This window comes from Amblyomma mixtum, chromosome 6 (genome assembly GCF_055824585.1).
Source record: "Amblyomma mixtum isolate Tamu chromosome 6, ASM5582458v1, whole genome shotgun sequence".
Lineage (NCBI taxonomy): Eukaryota > Metazoa > Arthropoda > Arachnida > Ixodida > Ixodidae > Amblyomma > Amblyomma mixtum.
In genome coordinates, this window is record NC_143017.1 from 52,865,779 (window position 1) to 52,887,348 (window position 21,570).

The following is a 21,570-nucleotide window of genomic DNA, read 5'->3' on the forward strand; positions in this document are numbered from 1 at the left end:
AAAATCACAATCATGCAGTGAAGCATTCAACTTGCGGAAGAATACATGAATCCGTCCTGTCGTGTATTGGAATTAATCAAAGGAACCCCCACATCATGACCCAACGTCAAGCAATGCATATAAAAAAAAAAAACTGCTGGTCTGAAATCGCCGCAGTTTCCAGAACCAGTTTTCAGTACCATATTTTCCAGAATGTAGGAGTGTATTATACCCTTTCATACGGCATTCTTTTGAAGGCCTTTCCAGCATAGCCACCTCTTTTCACTAAAGGAGCGTAAGTTCAAAGGATCAGCGATGCGGCTAAACAGTGCAGCCCAAAGGTGAAACAGTTTTGAGGCTTAGCACCCGCTGCTGTGCATGAGGCGGCTGAAGTCAGAGTTTTAAAATTAGTCAGGTATTCTATCCATTCATTGAGCTCAGAGATTTTTTTTTTACTCTCATTACTTCCTTAAAACCATTGCAATAGCTACTCTCATCAGTAGCAGCAGGTTTTGTGTATTGCCTTGGAAACCAGGGGCACTCGGTGTTGCTGCTACAATTTTACTATGTATCTTGAAATCTCAGCACAAAATATAAACACCTGCCGAAAAAGCAAAACCAGACAAACCTTTCCTATATTTATAAGATGTCTTCAAACATTGTTAGCGGCACAGAATTTTTTTCTTTGCTTTTACTTTTTGACGCTGGACAGCACTGTGATCACAGGTTCTCCAAGGCCGTGCCTTTGGGCTCCAAAAGTCTCGAATGAGCGCCTTTGCCTCCAATGTCCTTAGTGACAAAGGCACAACATTTGTGCTGTATAGCTGCACTCCTCACACCTTTGAACATAAGGACCTGATTCTCAAAAGCCTTTGGGGTCCCTATGTGGCATGGGTATTAGATTAGGTCGCAGAAACAAGGTCCCTACCTTATTTTCACATTTCAAGAAATCAAACCATCATACAGCTGATTCTCAGAAAAGTTCTCCATGCTATTCTAGCATGGTGCCAATGCACAACACTGAGGAGATCATGGAAACTACCTGCCACTTTAGCACATGAGAAATTAACAGGTGATAATGCAACATCCCCAAAGATGAAAACTATGATTCCTTCATGGATGTTGTACAGTCGAACCCGGATATATCGAATTCGAAGGGGATCGGAAAATAGTTCGATATAGCGAAAATTCGATATACAGATATAGGCTAAAACTGCACTCCCGATCATAACAAATTGTGGCTTACCGTTTGGAACAGCCGCGAATAACATAGTATGGGCGCGCAATGTGAAAGCGCTTTATTTCGCGGAAAAAAAAATCACTAATTTTGGTTCTGAAAGAACCAGCGCACAAAACACAACGGACAAGAAAAAGGTGGTACACGACGGACAGGAGCGCTACTTGTGCGCTGGTTCTTTCAGAAGTATGTATTACCAACTAGCCCAACAACAAGTGTTACTAATTTTGGGCTGCTTTTTCCCCTGGGAAACGATCAAAACACTGGCCTCGATCTTCTCGAGACTGTCCAGGTGCGAGAGCACAGTGCCTTCCATTTCGCCGCAACAGCGCCGAATCAGGCTAACGCTGACGCCAGTTCAGTGGCTGCGCACGGACGCGTTTCTTCAACATGGAGGAAAAAAAACTGAGGAGGGAGCGTCCGGCGACAACCTTGAAGTCTAGTCTTAACAAGTAAAGATATAGCAAAAAAAAAGAGAGTGTGTCCCCTCGTGATCGCACCACGTGATAACGTGCGGTAAAGTCTAGCCCCGCTGCGCGCGCGCATGCGCCGATTAGTGCGGCATACTAACTGTAGATCAACTTCCTTGCTGTAGACGCCCGCGCCGCGAGTCGCGCATACGCGCGCACCAAAACATACCGGAATCAAAACATAAAGGACCGGCTCGGAGAGCGAAAAACTAAGGGCGAAAACGACTTCAAAACACTCGGCTTGCAAACGCTGGCCGCGTGACGTCATGCTCCCTCCTTAGTTTTTTTTCCTCCATGTTCTTCGACAACACAGTTGCCCTCGTCGTCGCTGGAGTCGGCGTCTTGAACTTCGCTGTCAGCGTTAAAGTCCTCAACAGTCACTTCGGACGGAACGGCGCCGAGAAAATTTGACAAGTCGCGAAACGCGTCGTCCAAGCACTCATCGTCATCTAAATCTTCCGGACATTCATCTCCGGCCACTTCAAGGCCTGCCTTGCCAAAACAGTTGGCTACTGGGGCCTGCTTCTCATCGCGCGTTGAAACACAGGCACACACACAAAAAAAACACGCGAGGCGCAGATGGAGCGATAAGAGCGAAGCCTATGCGAGCGGCAGTCAACCCGGCTGCGAAGGAACGACAGAGGGAAAAGAAAGAGCAGGGAGAAAGATCGGCGCTCTAAGCTTCGTTTTTTTTTTTTCTGAGCTCTCTCTTTTCCCCAGACCCACGATGTGCCCACGAGTGACCGTTTTCTCTCTCTGTCTTTCCCCAAGAAGCGTGGTCGCCGCGCGTCTCCATGCGGCGCTCTCTCTTCGCTGATCTCCAATGACCTTGAAGGAGCACACGCCGGCGGTACAGGAGGAGAGGAGGAGCGGGAAAGCTCGCGCCGGTGGGGCGCAAAAACGGGGAACAAAAAAAAAAAAAAGGGCCCTGCGCCTGCTGACTGCGGAAATGTTCTCCGCTGAGGCGGCTGAGGACCGGACAGGAATGTCTTTGGGGAAAGCGCACCTTCCAGGGGCGCGGCGCGGCGCGGCGTTCGATATATCCAATGTCCGGCGAAAATGGAATTCGATATACAACGCAACTGTCCTATACTTTTACATAGTATTTTCAAGGGGGTAATCTGTGTGTTCGATATAGCCAATAATTCGAAATATGCGGGTTCGATATATCCGGGTTCGACTGTATTAACAATATGCTCAAGTGACAGCAAACATGAAATGATGACAAGACCAACTTAAAAACAAACTGTTGACGAGTGTGCCACCAGCCATGAAGCAAGGAAGAATCCTGGCAGTATGATCTCGGAGACCAAGAACAAATGGCTTACCACTGGGGGAATGTGCATTCAAGCTGTGCAAGTAAATGAGTACAGAGCCTGCTGCAACACCATGCAAATTACAATTTACTAGAGGATGAAATATGACAAGGCCAACTTAAAAACAAACTGTTGACGAGTGTGCCACCAGCCATGAAGCAAGGAAGAATCCTGGCAGTATGATCTCGGAGACCATCACATTGAACAAATGGCTTACCACTGGGGGAATGTGCATTCAAGCTGTGCAAGTAAATGAGTACAGAGCCTGCTGCAACACCACGCAAATTACAATTTACTAGAGGATAAAATATGACAAGGCCAACTTAAAAACAAACTGTTGACGAGTGTGCCACCAGCCATGAAGCAAGGAAGAATCCTGGCAGAATGATCTCGGCGACCATCACATTGGACAAAAGGCTTACTACTAGGGGAATGTTCATTCAAGCTGCACAAGTAAATAAGCACAGAGCCTGCTGCAACACCATGCAAATTACAATTTACTAGAGGATGAGATATGACAAGACTAGTAAGCAAAAACAAAGCCAAGCATGCTCACCTTTGATGCCAGGAGCACAGATGCACTTCCCAGAAGCATGGTGACATCCCAGAGAGTGCTCCCAGCTGCACTTGCACTTATTCTCACAGTTCTGTCCATACCTCCATTGCTGATGAGGTGGCCATGTAAGGAAGAGAGGAAAGAGACAGCGAGGTCAGGAAATTAGTTACACAATATGTGCTCACCTTTACGTATCAAAGACAATTATTTCTCTGACCCTGAAGAAGGTGCGAAAATTTGACTTCTTTAGTAGAGTGGATTGCATAGCTACGCTTTGAAGCCCACTGGCAAAAGTTGAAGTCAGTTTAAAGGGCAAATGCATAGGCTTTAGAAATCGACAACCTTAAAGGGGTCGCATGTATCAACTTGAAGGTAAAGCATGCGAAGTCCTTTCGGGCTAGCATTTGAAATGGCGACATAATCGCCGATTAAAATCACGACGGCCTTCAAGCCTCTTCGCAGCGCACAGCAGCATGCAGGGGGCATATCATAACGTCATTGAAGGTGCCGGTACATTTACAACGCATAAACGCTTTCTTTCAAGAAAAAAAGGAAAAGGCTGCCTAGAGTTGTGTGGCAGTATCCAACGAGTCACGGCAGGGTGTGGTTGACGGCAGCGGACATTTGAAATCATACCTTCTGTGACATCACACCAAACTTCTCTGCACTCCTCCAGTGCTGTGAGGAGAAGCCTAAAATTTAATTGTTGATTACGTCACTATTTTAAATGCTAGCGCAAAACACTTAGCATGCTTTACCTGGGGCCTATATAGATGTGAACACTTAAGTAGCGTGGAATTCTCAAAAAGTGGTGCAGCTGCCCTTTAGGCAACTGTAATGAAGATCCACTTGGTTTGCATATTAGGCGGCACATTTACTGCAATTACCATTTTAATTTTTAACAATGGCTAATTGCTTTCCAGCCCAAAGGAACTGTTCTTGTTGACTAAGTTTCTGTGTGGACTAACAATATGACACTGCAGTGAGCGCTCATTAATTTGTGCTCATTTATATTTGAACAGCTCGCTGTCCAAACTGACAGCTTGGTACCACCAACATTACCATAAAAGAGCTTCCCTAAACTCAAAATTCATGTAATTTGAAAAATTTTTCGGTCCCCTTCTGAACAATCGAGAGTAACTGCATTCAAACTTCAGGCTTGAAACTTGAAAAATGCAGTTTCAGGCAAAGTTGAACTGTGCGAGTTTGCGGTTTAACTCTTTCGCTACCGCAGAAAAATGGACGATTTGGAGTGTACGGAAAGAAAAATTTTTTTCACAAGAACTAATACACCCAGCACATAATGCAATGCATGAAATTGTAGCTTATTAGTTACACTTCTGAATGAAACAAACAGAAGAGTTGTGTGTGCGAAAGTAAATGAACATTTATTTGTGAAATTTGCTAAAAACACAAAAAAAGTATATAGCAAAAACAAAAATTACCGGCTGCGCTAAGCCAGAACTTGATTAGAGAAAAACTGGAATATACAAACTGTTGCACATGTTTATAGCTGTCATTATTCACAGTTTCAGCTATAAGAAAAATTTACTGCACTTTCCATGGCCTGTCAAGTCAGGGGTCATGACTGTGGTGCCACTGTGAAGAGCAATCAAGGGTGAAGATGTGAAGCAGAGGTAGACTGACAGGTGCTTCACATAAGGTTTTATCTTTGTTCCTCCCTTGTTCTCTGATAGCCGAGCATGCAGTTTCTTCTTTTTTTAATTTTTTTCGGTTGGTGTTGAATGGATTATATGGGAGGATTGGGGGCGTGGACTTCATTTCCCTCATCATACCCGAAGATTTCTTGAATGAGCTGCTCCCTGAAAGCCAGCTGATAAAATTTGGCATTTTAGGCAAGCTCTAAAACATCAGGATTGATGAAATAAGTTTTATCGATGTGGTTCAAAAGCCAGGACATTTTCCAAGTCTTGCCAATAGAAGCTGCCGCCACTGAATCATCCAGGTCCGTTACGTGCAAAAAAACAAAGAAAAAAGTGAAAAACCAATTTTGAGAAATGATTTTTGATGGCAGAGGGCCAGAATAGATTATTCTGGTATTTCAGTAGAAATAAAGTCGCGGCAGGTAAACAATTCCAATGTATATGATGATTCCAATGAACATCAGAATCTCCAACAGATTCACGTCTTCCCATGAGCCGTCACGCCGAACTTGCTGAAAATATTCATCCATGCATACTTATTAGTGTTTCCGCACACGGTCTTCATCATTTCCGCCGTGAAGAGCATCAAAAAAAAGTCGAGAAGTCGAGCTAATCTCCGAGCGCCGCTCCGCAGCGATGTGCCAATATGGGCACCTAGCTGTCGTCTTGGTTGAAAAACGCGACGCGACCTTGAGCATTTGGCAAACTGCCTTCGCCATACGTTGTCAAGACCCTGAAGCACAAAAATAAACCACTCTCATAAATTACAAACCGTATGAACCGCAGAAAACTCACAGCGAACGAAAACAGAACTTACATGCAAGTACGCGCTGACGTTCCAGGCTCCCGAGGTGAAGTCTCGCTGTCGAAACCGAAATCCAACGTTTGTACATTGTTGCCCGACTAATAACCGCTGCTTTCATCGCAAAAAACGAAACCGAAACCGGCCGATGTACTCGGTGTCAGCTCTCGTTTTCGAGGAGCGCGCGGCAACGCGGACGCCATTTTCTCCGGCTGACGCCGCTGTGGCCGTTCAAAGTTTTATTTTTCACGGCACCCCCTCATGTCGTCAAAACACTGAAACCAAGGCTGCAATCGAAAGAGCAGTTGTTGAGCTCGCTAGCTAGATGGCGGAGCACGTAACGACTCTCCAAAATGAGCTTTTTTGCGCGGGCGATTTGAATTGATCATATGCGATCGAAGGCCTATGGCACGGTAGCGAAAGAGTTTAAACAGCGCAATTTTGAAAGAGCAAAGCCAGCACTCACATCACATTTCGACTCGCACAACTTGCCCAGGTAGCCAGGTGGGCAAGTGCACTCTCCAGTCACTGGGTTGCAGGCCGCTCCGTTCTTGCACTCGCATTTGCTCTGGCACTTCTGGCCATAGGTTCCCACGGGGCACAGCTCATTGCACCTCGACTTGGCATAGCCTGAAGGAGGAACACATCAAGAACATGCGTGAGCGCACCTCAAAGCTTGATACCTGGAATAAAATGGCTGAAATACAGGGTACTCAAAGGCCCCTTTAAAAGGAGAGATAACGTAACTGATTTCACTGAAGTCAGGGGTTTCAATCAGAGAGGCATCAGGGGAAAGGTAACAGATTTCATTTTAAAAACTGACAACATTAAGCCACCACGGAATGGCAAAAAGTTGGGCATGTCGGTATAGATTCATAATGGATACTAAAGCGCAAGAAGACGAGCACACATAAGAGAGGCCACATAGAGCAAGTGCTTCACTGAAGGAGGGCAAAAAGTTGAGCATGTTGGTATAGATTTTGTGTATTACCATTTTTTATATTGCCGTGGCCACTAGGGGCACTCGGTGTTGCTGCTGTAATTTTCATCATCATCATCATCATCATCAGCCTGACTACGCCCACTGCAGGACAAAGGCCTCTCCCATGTCTCTCCAATTAACCCTATCGTTTGCCACTTCCGGCCACCGCATCCCTGCAAACTTCTTAATCTCATCCGCTCACCAACTTTCTGCCGGCCCCTGCTACGCTTGCCTTCTCTTGGAATCCACTCCATTACCCTTTAGGACCAGCGGTTATCTTGCCTTCACATTACATGTCCTGCCCAAGCCCACTTATTGCTCTTGATTTCAACTAGGATATCATATACGCGCATTTGTTCTCTCACCTACTCCGCCCGCTTCTGATCTCCTAACGTTATACCTATCATTTTTCTTTCCATAGCTCGCTGCATTGTCCTTAACTTAAGCTGAACCCTCTTTGTTAGCCTCCATGTTTCTGCCCCATAGGTGAGTACCGGTAGGATACAGCTGTTGTATACTTTTCTTTTGAGGGATATTGGTAAGCTGCCATTCATGATCTGAGAGAACCTGCCATATGCGCTCCATCCCATTCTTATTCTTCTAGTTATTTCCGTCTCATGATCCGGATCAGCTCTCACTACCTGTCCTAAATAGACATATTCTCTTACTACTTCCAGCAACTGGCTACCAATTGCAAACTGCTGTTCCCTTGCTAGACTGTTGAACCTCGCGGAGAAAAGGAGTGCCTTGTCAAGATTTGGTTATAAACATTTATTTAAAGCTCTCTGTTGGGCCATGCCTGACAACTGACCGGATGAACTCTTTCTGTCGGGGGATGCCCAACAGATGACCAAAAAGGTTTAAAGGTTATGGAACCGTCTACACAACGCGATCTGAGATGGTGGGGTGGTGAGATGGTGAGATCGTTTCTATAAGCAGAACATGCCCAATTTAAACTATGCCCATTAGCACATATGTCTAATTAGTGCAAGCTTCCAGGTTATGGCCTCTGGTGGCAACAGTAGTCAGCGCTACTGTACTCTCCTGGCACAAATGTATGCAGAAACGGAATTCGCACTGTCCAGAATTTTCGGTGCTGAATGTTTGCTTCAGTGAGTAAGTAGAGCTATGCTGCATTGGTAGAGAAGACAGCCTGCGGGAAGCACATACCTGGAGGACACTGGCAAAGGCCGTTGACATGTGAACAGATCCCATTGTTCTCGCAGCTGCAGTTCTGGGAGCAGTTGGTGCCAAACTTGCCGGCAGGACAACGCTCACTGCAGCTGCAATATTGGCGAAGACGCATCATCACAATAGTCCAGGACAGAAGAAACAGCGATAAAAGGACACAAGAAATAAAAAACAGATGCCGTTCGAGCTTAACGCACTCCTTTTGCTGCACTAATACGGCATTACACGACATGACAACGCCAGAGAGGAGCACATTTTTCCTATGCAGGTATGCTTAGATGTGAACATTTCCTTTCCTTGCCCTGCCCTGCATAAATTCATACAAGCATGAGAAATGAATGAGGGATATCCATCCATCTACCCTGCATCCAGGCTCTACCGAGCTCTGAAGGACTGAAGACTCCTCAAGCACAGCCAACTGTTTTGATTTAATCTTTTCGCTAATGATGTTGAAGAACACATCACGAGCTAGTTGGTTTTCCATCACACGGAAACAGTGCAAACTACACAAAGGACGCAGAAAGGGGAGACGAGACACAGGCACCTTTGTCTCGTCTCCCCTTTCTGCGTCCTTTGTGTAGTTTGCACTGTTTTCGTGTCGCTAATGATGGGCAATACTTTCACAGTAAAAAGTTCACTAAAGCCTGCAAGGAAACTGCTGTATTGGCAGTACTGCAAAGTACTGTCCTACTGAAGTCAATGGCAAAGCTAAACCTTAGCAGCAAAAAGCAGCTTGAAGAAAGTTAGCATTTCGCCAGCTGCCAAACGCAAATGCCGCAGTTTGGATGAACTGCTTTTAAGTTGGCAGTTGAAGCTACATAGCAGACGCCACCCAAATCTGCTATCCTATGCTAACGCCAATTTCATTCAAATGGTGCTTGGCAACCCTGTGCATGTCTTGGCTTCTCTCCTTTCCAGCCAAAGATGCATGCAAAAAATAAAGCACACAGATGCACAGCCTCTCAAAAAAACAAGAGGGGGACTTAAGCTGAACCTTAAAGGGGCTGTGAAAGGGGGGTCTCAGCAAAGATGCCATATGCCTAGGATGCTAAAGGACACAACATCACAAATATCTTCAAGCAAAAATTTTTTTGATGTGTTTTGTGGAAGCTGAGTTATTTGTAGTCAAAATTTGAATTTCAGCGTCTTTACGCCTTTCCCTCTCCTCTCGTCACTTTGTGCACGCTGAAATGTCAGTCCGCCAGCTCCAGGCACTCGATGCCTCCGCCGACGCGCGTGGGAATTCCCCAGGGGGTGGAGCCAATGTCGCCTAAACTGGTTTGGCGTCGACAGCGCTGGCGCGTCGAACCAGTGATGGCATTACGCTGCTGATGTGAAGAGTGCTACATGATGCAATGTGCGTGGATTCGGGCGAAAGCTCGGCACCACTGGTCACTGCGAGGCGCAGAAGTGGGAGTTCTTAAAATTGTATTGTAAATTAACGTCTCGCTTTTGAGACCTTGTACTTGACATGAACGCTCAGTGGCACGTACTGTACATAATGCAAGAATATCATAGCCAACCTTAAACACCCTTTTCAGGAAACCTTTAAGGGTATGACAAAACAGTGTTAATGGGCTAAAGCCCATACAGTCAAACCCACTTATTATGGCCACAGTTAAAATGACCCCTTGCTTATTACGAACAAGGAAGGTCATGCTATCGTGAAAATATGAATTAAGGCAATGGGACTGTATCTCAGATACAACGACCAACTGCGGCAGCGCAACTCGATTAGCATGTGCAAAGAGGCATCGTAAATTTGGCCCCGCATACAAAAAACCTGAGCACACGTTAAGCGAGGAGCCCCTGTGACACTGGTCCTTGGAAAAAATATGGGAACCTAGAATTGCAATAGAAAATAAGGCCTTTTTAGTCCCCTACAAATTTGAATAACTGAGAATCCACAGTACTGACACTTGATTAACAATTACCTGCTGCACATGTGCTCATTATAACTATACAGCAAATTGTGACACTTCTATGGAAATTAAAGAACCTTGCTATATCACTGAATCAATATGCTCAGACGCATGCAATAATTATGCCCACAATAATTTAAAATGAAAGAAGCCTGAGCTTCGAACTATATTAGTTTGCGCACGTACTTGGAGCCAATGAAGCCCGGTTCACAGATGCACGTGCCGTCGACAGGGTCGCAGGTGCCGTCATTCTCACAGCTGCAAGTGAGTGCACACTCTGGCCCATAGTAAAGCGGCATGCAGGGACGGGAACAGGTCTCCCCGTTCCAGCCCGGCTTGCACTTGCAGTGGCCTGTCCACGGGTGGCACCTATTGTCGGCGGCATGCCACATGAAATGATATGGGCGCACTGGTATTAAATAGGCTAAATATTGGTTTTTTGGTTTGAAGCAGATATTTCAAATACTTATGGTACACAAGTTTAAATGGCACGATAGCCTTTTTCAGAATTATATAGGTATTTCGAACACACAAGCCCATTACATAAAAAAAAGAGTGAATGCATTGAAGCTTCATCACACTCATTGAAGCTGGACTGACGTCCTTCCCTTCAAAAATTGCCATAGAAATTGCCATCGGAAATTGGAAGAGCCGACCCGCATGCGGTGACAACGTATATGCGGGGCGTGTGACCTATATGCAAATATTTCAAATAATTCTGCGAACACTGTATGTGGGTCCTCCAACTGCTGCTTTTGACTGAGATTGTGTTGTTATGCAACTGATGCTTTTGAAGGGCAACTGACTACCCTCTTGTCGAAAATATTTTCTACCTCTCTGGTAGCGAGGCATCGTACCCGGAAGGTGTGGCCGCAAATTTTTTTTTTAAAAGACTCATTAATAGTGTAGTTACAGCCATCGCGATCAAGTTACTTCGCCATGCTCCTCTCCTTCTGTTCTCTCCTCGAGATTTTTCTCTCTCGCGCCTTGTCGAGTAGGCTCCCCAAGGCAAAATCACCCTTCCTCCTCCGATGCTAGCCGGAGGTGTGGTGTCTGGTGGAGTGCGTCACATGTATACGTCATGGCCCAGCCTTAAATAAAATTCTTTTCTTGGTTTTTGCTATACAGTCTATTTTACTCTTTCGGTCTCCTCGCGGTGTTGCTGCTTTTTCAATAAATGAGTTTCAAATCAATGGATTCCGCGTATTACTTGATCTGTCAGCTTTTTTTAAAATGCTGAATACAGTTTCCGAAAATGTTCAAGCTTGAAGAAATATATAAACAGCACATTCTAAGGCATTAAATTCACACTAAAAAAAGAAAGCATCAACTGCTAGTAGCACTCACATGATAGAATTTTCTTTGTCACACTGACACACATGCTCGCATCCTGGTCCATACAGTTCATCAGTGCAGGCTGCAGGAGAAAACAGAGCAAATAACAGCACATTAAAAATAGTCTGCATATTCTAAATAATAAGGGCCAAAAATGAATGCACATTCATGCCCATTTGCCTCTATTCCTGCCCTGCAGCTGACTGTGTGCAATGTTTCCAACATGTCTTGCTCTATTAAACCAGGTAAAATAACTTCAGCACATATTATTCTATATTACAGAGACTAGCACTGCTACGATCATACTTCAAAGAAAAGAAATGAGAAAATTCAAGCGTGTCCAGAGGCCAGCATTAAATTCTATGTCCCAATAGTGCCAAAATGGCTGACAGCTGACTAGAAGATATAACGGGTGACCAAGACTGCTTTCACATTAGTGTTCTGGAAGGCTTCCTTGAATGCGCTACATATAAAGCAAGCTGTGCTTGCTGGCTCTACTAAGCCATCAGCCTTACCTCTACTTTCACATCGTGGTCCAGTGAAGCCAGGAAGACAGATGCAGTGGCCATTGGTAACATTGCAACCGGCACCATTTTCACAGTCACATTTCTGCAAGCATACAAAAAATAAAAAACAAATAACATCAGATGTTTCACATAAGAACATCCCAGCACATTAGAGACAACGCTCTGTGCAAGTAACACAAACCTTACTTGGCTTACGTGGGACCCGCCACGGCGGCTCAGTGGTTAGGGCGCTCAGCTACTGAGCCGGAGTAGCTCTGGTTAGAACCCGACCGCGGCGGCCGCGTTTCGATGGAGGCGAAACGCAAGAGGCGCCCGTGTGCTGTGCGATGTCGAAATTATTCCGGAGACCTCCACTACGGCACCTCTTTCTTCCGTTTTTCTTTCACTTCCTTCTTTTCCCTTCCTTACAGCGCAGTTCGGGTGTCCATCAAGATAAGTGAGATAGTTACTGCTGCATTTCTTTTCCTCAAAGCTAATTTTCATTTTCATTTTTCCTTTTCAAGAGCCAACCTGCTAGCCTGAAATAGCCTAAAGGTAGAAAATTTATAGTTATATTAAACCTAACACATGTGTAAGTTATGATAAATATTTATGTGAAATCATTGGGCAACCCAGGGTATGTAACAAGCACTAATAAATCGACGGCTGACATTTACAAATAATGAGATTCACTCAAATTGTTAAGGTTTCATGTTCCCTCCTATGTGCACAAAGTGGATGTAGTTTAGTTCAGCTGACAATAACCTTGTTGTAATTGCTTTAATACTGTAAGCATTAAAAGCTGTAAAAATTAGTATACCACCAAAGAAAATGCCTTGGCACTTTTTTAATCAATTAAAGATATACATATCTCACTATAATCAAAATGATCAACACTTTGTTATATACAGAATATATATCATCTACCATACAACAGGTGGCCATGATGGCATTATTACAGGTTCTTCCCCAGCTAAGAGCTTAAATCTCCAACATTTATAGTCAACTACAGTGGGCATAGCTGTTCCCGCTTGTTATTTTCAAACTTGTAACTATGTGCAACTTGCTATTTTCATACTTGTAGCTATGTGCAATTTACACAATAACTTTTACTGTGGCAAACTTCATTTCAAGTCAAAATTAAATTTTCTAAACGCGCGAATACGTACTTTCATCAGAAGAAAGAAGCAAATAAAAAGGGGGCTAAAATATAAGTTAGAAAGCCTATGCAAGTAACAGCAAGCCTTTGTTCCTTCAAAAATGCAAAACAGAATGAATCAGGTAAGGGGTAGCATTAATGTGGATATTTTAATCATTTATGCCTATGTATAAAAGTTCAATCCCGCTCCTACATTTCTTGTAGGACCACAGGCAAAAAATGCATAAGCCGGGAAATGTAGTAAGCGAACGCAGCATGGAAAAAAGTAGTCTACATTGCTGTCTGTCGATTTTTTTTTCTCTTGTAAGCACAACATGCTTCTCAGAAATTTGCTAGTCTGCAAACGCACAAATGTCGCAAGCGCCCTGTGGTGGCTCTCCTCCTGCACAAGCAGCTGTCAGTGGAAAGGAAGCAACAGCGAGGAGGCAATGAAGTTGCAGTGCGCTTTAATCCTACACAGTCCTTGTCTATTGCAATCTACAAACAGAGCCTTTTAAGCAGCAGACGATAGGGAAAAACGGATGACAGAAACAAAAGCCCTGGAGCTAACTCGCGGAATCGTACGGCACTGCTTGTGCGCTTTCTGCCGTGGTGCAGCTTCATTTAGTGCCTTCGGTCCTTCGCGCTCACTTCACAGTGGCGACGGAACTGCACCAGCAACAGTTGCAACAAAACTGACTCCAACAAAAGCCGCAGAACACTGTTCCAGTCAAGCGCTGCTACACAATGCTGAGTCCTTCTTTGGCCGGTGTGTAGTTGCTATTCCATTCAGGTGCTAAACGTAGGCTGTCAAAATGCCACCATTGGGTAAAGTACTAGAGTGAAGAGACAGTATTTGCAACATACCATGCCAGAGAGCCACCACGACTGCAACATAACAGCCGAGTTTGTATCGCATGGATTTCTACAGGAGTTAGAGCGGGACTGGCTCACAAAAACATAGCAGGCAGTAAAATGCACCACCCACTAACGTAACAACAGGATTATACTAGCAAATATACTAGCAAAAGCTGCTGGTCTTCATTTATCAAACAATGCAAGTACAGTAGGTCTTTGGAGAACAGCTTGGCATATTGATCTTTATGCCAAGCTAGTAGTTGAAATGTGCCAGGAATGTGCTTGGGCGTCTCGTGGCCATACCTTGCTGCAGTTGAGGCCATATGTTCCGACAGGGCACTCGTCCTGGCAGCGTTCGCCAACATATCCAGGTGCACAGATGCACTGGCCGGTCAGGTGTTCACACAGGGCACCGTTGTAGCATTGGCAGCGCTGGCTGCAGTTGGTCCCATAGAAACCAGCCGGGCACGGATTTGCGCACACAGCACCCTGAGAAGAAGAAATGTGAAGGCTTGCATCACGTGCTGCACAAAAGCACTTACACTGGAACACCTTACATTGTGATTCTGCAAGGAATACAATGCACAGACCAAGACAATTTTTCTGTCAGGATAATAAGCAACCAAAACAGAAACAAGGGACAGCTTTGCAATGTTTGTAGCAGCCAAAAAGATTGGGATAAAATCGGGAAATGGATGAGTAGAAAAGCCAGAGAGGCTTGGCCTCGTTGTAGAGCACCTGCCTCGGCAGAGAGGCACCAGTTTAAATTGATAAGCACAAGCAAATTAAAACCATTCTAAATTTTTCAGAATGCAATACAGTCAAACCTCGTTATAACGAAATGATTTACAACGAAATAATGGATATAATGAAGGACTGATGATTTCCTTTGCAGCTCAGTCAACACGGGCTGTAACAAAGCTATGGCTATAGCAAAGTGATCATCATGCCCCTTAAGCTTCGTTATAATGAGGTTTAACTATATTAGCAAAGAACAAAATGAGGAATTTCAATGCCATCTTTACATACAACATGAAACATATATATGGAGCCTAATTATGAGTTCAAATAACACAATGCACCGTTAATGCAGTGTGAAATTTCTTTTTCCAAAGTGGCATGTCATAGCCTCGGAATAACAGGCACACATTTTGGTATTTTAAACATAACTGTCCATGCCACAGGAGAAGCAACATCTTGGTACAGTGCATTTGCTACCAGCGATAAACCCTGGAGTCCTTTGCAGGGTAGTTTCCTCTCTGGACAGTTGTGCAGGTTTCTGGTTGCAAACATAATGTGATCTTCAAGAAACCCCTTTTGGCAGAAGCATGCAAATTCAAGCAAACATGCCACAGCAGAGTTTTCACAACTACTGCTGCAGCAAGAGTTCCCAACTGCTGTGGCTGTTTCAGCACATGCACAAACTGATGTCTTGAGCATGTCTTCTGCAGACAACACACAGACAATAAAACTGCACCCAGGCACAATGCAAGAACTGCAGAACTAACTCACCGTCCATCCCTTAGGACAGAAGCAGCGGCCAGTGACAGGGTCACAGGTGCCCCCGTTCTGGCAGTTGCACTTGCTCGAACACTGATCTCCGTGTGTGCCAGCTGGGCACAGTTCATGGCATCTGCAAAAGGGCATGTCAAAAAAATAGACACATGTATATATACAGAAAATGAAGGTCATATGAAGGTCAAATGAAGGTCATATGAAATGAAGGTCTAAGCCCACGGTGAAAGAACGAGCAACTTTAATATCAACGTTTCGATCAGGCACATGAGTATATACAGAAAATTAATGTCATATAGATCCGGTAAAACATAAAAGTAGGTAGATCGGCCTACGGTGAAAGGACGAGCAACTTTTGATATCAACGTTTCGACCAGGCACATGTATATACACAGAAAATGAAGGTCATATGAATCCAGTGAAACATGAAAGCAGGTAGATTGACTCACGGTGAAAGACCGAGCAACTTTAATATGAACACTTCGACCAGGGTCTGGTTGAAACATTGGTATTAAAGCTGCTTGTTCTTTCATCCTGCATCACTGTATATACATGTACAGAGTGTTTCACCTAAGAGTTTACATAATTTTTAGAAATCGACTTTTTCAGTTAGAAGAGCGTTTTCTTTGGCATAGCAGTGTCAGCGGTGTAGTACATCAGAATACAGCTAAGACGTGCTAACGAGCAGGCTGGTTAACTCGGTGCCATGGCCCAACAAATTTGGCTATATCGTGCTAAAATACAAGTGCTTTCTAAATACTTGCCGGCAAAGCAACCTCTCCAATGCACGTAACTAGTCGAAATAACCAAAATTTGGTGGGTCACAGTCAAGGGAAACCGCGTTTTCGAAATTCTAAAAACCGATTTGGATATACAGTGGGCTACGCGCTTCTCAACAATTAAGCAGCTGAACAGTAATAGTTAAAGAGTTAATTATTCAATATTAGTTAACCAGACTGCTATTTAGCACTTCTTAGCTGTACTCTGATCCATTGAGCCGCTGACAATGCTATGCCGAAGAAAGTGCTCTTCAAGCTCAAAAAGCCTATTTTTAAAATTTGTGTAAAGTTTTAAGATGAAACACCCTGTATAATAGTACTGGTAAGCTGCAATGACCATTCGCTTTACCTTACAAAAGTAATGCACTGTAAGCCATGCACATTATTAAAGAAAGTCAGAATTTAAAAGGTTGCACAACTGGCAAACTGAGCAATGGGTGCCAGAAAAATTAGCTGTAACGAAAAGCTGTAGCAATTTTCAACTGCTGAGAAGGAGGTTTTGTCATCAGTTATGCCGTTTTAATTACATGCTATGATCGCTCTTAAGCCTACATGTCTGGAGAGCCTGTTTGATATGCATGGAAACAGCAAAGAGGATTGTGCTTTTTTTTTTATACAACAGTCCATCATCTCTTATGATTGCACTATACTCATCACCCCCAAAACTATAACCAAAACTGCAGTGGTCAATACACACCAATAAAATCTTATGTACCATTAGAGACAGTCATCATCCTACCATTAGCCAGTTATCTAGAGCTGAAACATTTAACTGTGACATGGCAAAATTAATAGTTGTCCTCTTCAATCCCAGATTGTCATAACTATACAATGGGGTAATAATTTTCAAACCTTCAGATATTTTTGTAGAACATGCCAAGATTGCACATAAAGAAGTCCCGCCATCTTAGATGGTTAATTACCAGCTTCTGTTGGGCCTTCAAATGTCAAAGTAGTCACACTGCTTGCAGGGTCTCAATTACACCTATTTTGACTCATCCCTGTCACAAACAGTTATGCAAACAAATATGCACATTTTAGGCTTTTAAAGCACTCACCAGCATCTTTTAAACATGTTCATCAGACCCGTTCTAGAGCTAGTACATAATACAGGAGCATTCAGCTTAAAAACAATTTTTAGCAATTGTTTTGTACATCTGGCTTCAGATAGTTCTATACAGTTTGTCACAAAAAAGCTCTCAATAAGAAATACACCCATTTGCCACGTGGTACATCCAGAAATAACATACAAAGAAAAGTATAAAGTCATGTGCTCTCTTTCGTGAATTGCCCGTGTTCCAATGTATGCTGCTAATACATTTTTGGCTCTGTAACATTGATGAATGGACACATTTGGTCTTAACGCATTCTGTTATGATTATGAGAAAGGAGTGTGCAGCCACTCACAGTGGACCCCTGTAGCCGGGAGCACAGGTGCAGGCTCCAGAGACGTGGTCACAGAGAGCACCGTTTTCACACCGGCACAACTGTCCACACTCATAGCCATATTTTCCACTGTCACAGGGCTCATTGCAGTCAATGCCTTGCCAGCCTAGGAGGAGAACATCACAAACAAGGAAACTGGCATGAAATAGAAGTTCATGGTAGACAGTTTCATTCACCCATGGCAATAACAAAGTAACTGCATCAAGATAGGTATAAGGCATTATACTTTATCTCACAAGTTGGATGCAACACTGTGAAAGGTAGAGCTCTCCCGTCCAATCAAGGCCAAGAAAGACACCAAATAGCCCCTCAAATATTTTGAGCAGTGTTGTGACTATTTTGCAAACAATAATCACCGTAATTGAAAAGGTAGTTTAGGATGGTGCTTTGAAAGTATAGTGAGCATTTCATTCACTGGTTAAATTACCAGCGAAAGTTTGCACAAACGCAGCGCTACTGAGGCTTGCTGCAAAATGCTGAGTCACCATTCGTAAACATGGTGTTCGTCGAGCTGGAGCTGGCCAGGTCTCCTGCGCACAGCACTGGGCACTAGTGCTCTTTCCTTCCCAGGGATGGAGCCACCAGTCACGGTGAGGGGGTGAAGGGCTCTGAGGAACAGGTTTTGCAGCGCACACCATTCTGATTGGTTCAGATCGTCGCAGCCTTCACAGCACTCCAAAAGACTTGTGAGATGGAGTAAAAATAAAAGCTCCAGGCATGTAATTCCATCATTAGGCAAGAGGTTGATACGGTATGTAAGAATATTTAACAGTGCTGGTTTTCACCTATGCATGTCATTCTTTGCAATGCTAAAAATTATGATTATTCAATGATAAATTAACTTCACAACAGAAATGTGGATGGGGAAACACACAGAAACAGAGATACAGCATTAGCACTGAAATCCCACTTGAATTTAATTGAAGGACCAGCAAGCTTTCGTGTTCTATCAGGAGGCTGTACCCTCTGAAAGGACTGCACATATATGTATACACATATATGCAGCAAGTGCAAAAAAAAAAAACAGCAATTGCATGTCCAGAACTGCACCCCCTCGTCAACGGCAAGACAGAATTTGTGCAAAATAAGCCATCATTACAACAAATATGCTTTCCAAGTTAATTTCACTTTGTCTCCAGTCATGATCAAGAACTTAACGAATTTCCATGACTGTGGATGCGCAGACATGTCAGTCCCATGTCAATGTGTTTCTCCACGCACCACTACTGTATTTGTGCAGCTGAGCTTCTAAATAAATAGGATCTAACAATGCCAGATTAAAATTCCAACAGTCTGTTTCTCCTTTGTGTAGTTGGCAGCAAATGAAAAAATGACAAAGCTTCTTTCACTCAGACATGCAATGCTTCAACATAGTTTTCTAAAAAGCAATAGAAGGCCCTTATTCCTGTCACTTTCGAGACACCCTCAACAAATATCTCGAACTGTAACGAGCTGCACCTCAAGGAGGGTCACTGGCTTTTTTGGCTGAGCAACTAAAAGTGTTAGGCTACCTCCTGCAGTTTTAGAAACCTGGCTTTCAGCAGGTTTGTCGCACAGTACATAATTATTTTTTAATTTGTTTTTCTCCCATAGGAAAGCAGTCTGAATCCTCTATAAGGAGAAGGTGGTCACAGTGAAATGTAGCTGAAGTAACCGAGAAATTGAGGAGAGCTGACCTGGCTTGCAAGAGCAGGCCCCACTGACAGGATCACATCTGGCACCATTCTTGCACGGGCAGTCCCTGTGACAAGCCTTGCCCCACTTGCCATCCGGGCACGCTGCAGAGCAAAAATATGCAGGAAAGCTTAAAAAAAAAACATGTCTTGGTTCTTTGAAAAATAGTTCGGTCCTCCAAAGTCACCGCAAAAAGCCATTAGCCGATGCTGATGTGCTCCAACTGTGAACTGCCTGTGGGCAGTGCATGAAATTTGTCAGAAACATTGCACTTACAGAACCTAAAACTTCCCCAAAGAGATTAAAAATTTATAGCTTGATATGCAAGGTGTATGTCTCCACCCACTCACCCATACCCACCCACCCACTCACCCATACCCACCCACCCACTCACTCACTCACTCACTCACTCACTCACCCACTCACTCACTCACTCACTCACTCACTCACTCACCCACTCACTCACTCACTCACTCACCCACCCACCCACTCACCCACTCACTCACCCACCCACTCACTCGGGCACCCACCCACTCACTCACTCACCCACTGAGTGATTCTTTAAGTCTGAAAATGGAGGAAACTTGTACAGTGGCAAGCTGTATTCCATGATGCAAACTCTTATCCATGCCAGATTAGAGCCAGAATTAAGAAGTTAAAAGCACAGCACTGTAGCTTTGTTCGAACAAAAGAGAAAACACAAAGAAAAGCTGATAGTACTATGGTTAACACAAAGGTAGCGGTAAACTTACAGTAAATCACTGATGTTTGCCGCAAAAGAGGAAGGGAGAGAGAGAGAGAGGGGAGAAATGCCAGAGATCACTTTCCAATCGAGCCATTGTACAAGAGAAAACAAGCAAACAAGCAAACAAGCAAATGATAACTGTGCATTAGACAGACACCACAAGTATCACTTTGCAAGGGCACTAGAAGAATGCAAAGTTAACTAGCTGATAGCCATTCTAATTAAGTGCTTCAGGTGCAACACTTTACAGTCGACCACCGATGTATGTAGCCAGTATTACAGGAAATACAGCAACTTAAATGCTCTGTGCTTCTCACACCCCCACTAGAATGATGAAGGAGCTTTAGCTGCATGCCTGAGGTGAACACCAATAAACTTAGCTGAGGCAATGCAAAAGCGTGCATATGCTTTCAAAACTGTGCCGCCGCGACTCGTGTAAGAGTGAAGCGCTCACAGAAGTTGCAGGTGGGGCCACCCCAGCCGGGCTGGCACTCGCAGGTTTCAGGACTGGAGCAGGTTCCGTGAATGCACGGGTTGTTGCAAAGCGCTGAAGCACGCAAGGGGGACGGGGGGGCGGAGGCACTTTTTATATTTCATGCTGTAAAAACAATGCTGATAACTTCACATAAAGAAAATCATCACTGTTAGTGCAAAGAAGGAATAATTATTTACTTATACAGATTGCATGGTGCAGTTGTTAAAGGGACCTGAAATGATTTCATTTCATTTCACGTTATCTGTTTTATCCTGGTTTTCATAAACCGAAGCAAAGGCAAAAGGCAAGAAGCCTGTCAAACGCCTCTCCTCTGTATGCTGTCAATGGGCATATTCTAGTGCAATAGATATGTTGAGATAGCCTTTGCAAGTACTCGAGTCAAATTTGAAAGTTCTCATGCATGCATGGTCAACGAGTGCAAAAAGACGAAGATGAAGAGAAGAAGACAACGAAGAGAAGAACACAGCTCTGTGTGGACCCCATAATTTGTAAATAATTCTGAAAAGCCGCTGCTCGCAATAGCTTGAAGAAGGTGCCCAGACTGCCCACTGACGTTATCGGGGTGGGGGACGTGGCAGTGAGATGTCGCCCTAATCGGCTGAGAGCTATTGCAAGCAGAGATTTTTAAAAATTAATTCTAAATTGTACGGCCCACGCAGAGCATTCAAATTTGACTCAAATACCCGCAAAGACCACCTCTACAGATCTGTTGCACTAGAATACACTCATCGAAAGCATTTCAGGGCCTCTTTAATGTTACTTTTCTATGTCAGAGGACCGCAAATAGTCTCAGAATTTTATTCACTTTTATTTAGGACTGTACCTTTCTTAGTTGAATGATATAATTAAAAAAAGATTCCTTGCCAGTTCGGGTTTCATGAAGGCAGCCACTGCAGAAAAGCGTGTACAAAATTTGAATGTACCGTATTTTCCGGTGTATAAGACGCGGCTTTCTTTCG

General features: G+C 44.0%; 1 protein-coding gene across 4 annotated transcripts in view; it reads right to left on the reverse strand.

Moving 5' to 3' along the window:
- The window catches only part of drpr (multiple EGF like domains draper), a 97,440-nt gene that overhangs the window by 23,331 nt on the left and 52,539 nt on the right, over positions 1-21,570 (reverse strand). For 3 of the 4 annotated variants that reach the window (XM_089547958.1, XM_089547956.1, XM_089547954.1), the window contains exons 6-16: positions 20,570-20,662; positions 19,373-19,474; positions 17,658-17,802; positions 15,469-15,589; positions 14,260-14,445; positions 11,970-12,063; positions 11,467-11,536; positions 10,306-10,488; positions 8,177-8,289; positions 6,491-6,654; positions 3,559-3,667 (exon numbers count right to left, since the gene is read on the reverse strand). In XM_089547958.1, coding sequence (XP_089404084.1) covers positions 3,559-3,667; positions 6,491-6,654; positions 8,177-8,289; positions 10,306-10,488; positions 11,467-11,536; positions 11,970-12,063; positions 14,260-14,445; positions 15,469-15,589; positions 17,658-17,802; positions 19,373-19,474; positions 20,570-20,662 — 1,380 coding nt within the window. The remainder of the gene's footprint in view (positions 1-3,558; positions 3,668-6,490; positions 6,655-8,176; positions 8,290-10,305; positions 10,489-11,466; positions 11,537-11,969; positions 12,064-14,259; positions 14,446-15,468; positions 15,590-17,657; positions 17,803-19,372; positions 19,475-20,569; positions 20,663-21,570) is intronic. The other variant, XM_089547957.1, reaches the window with a different exon arrangement.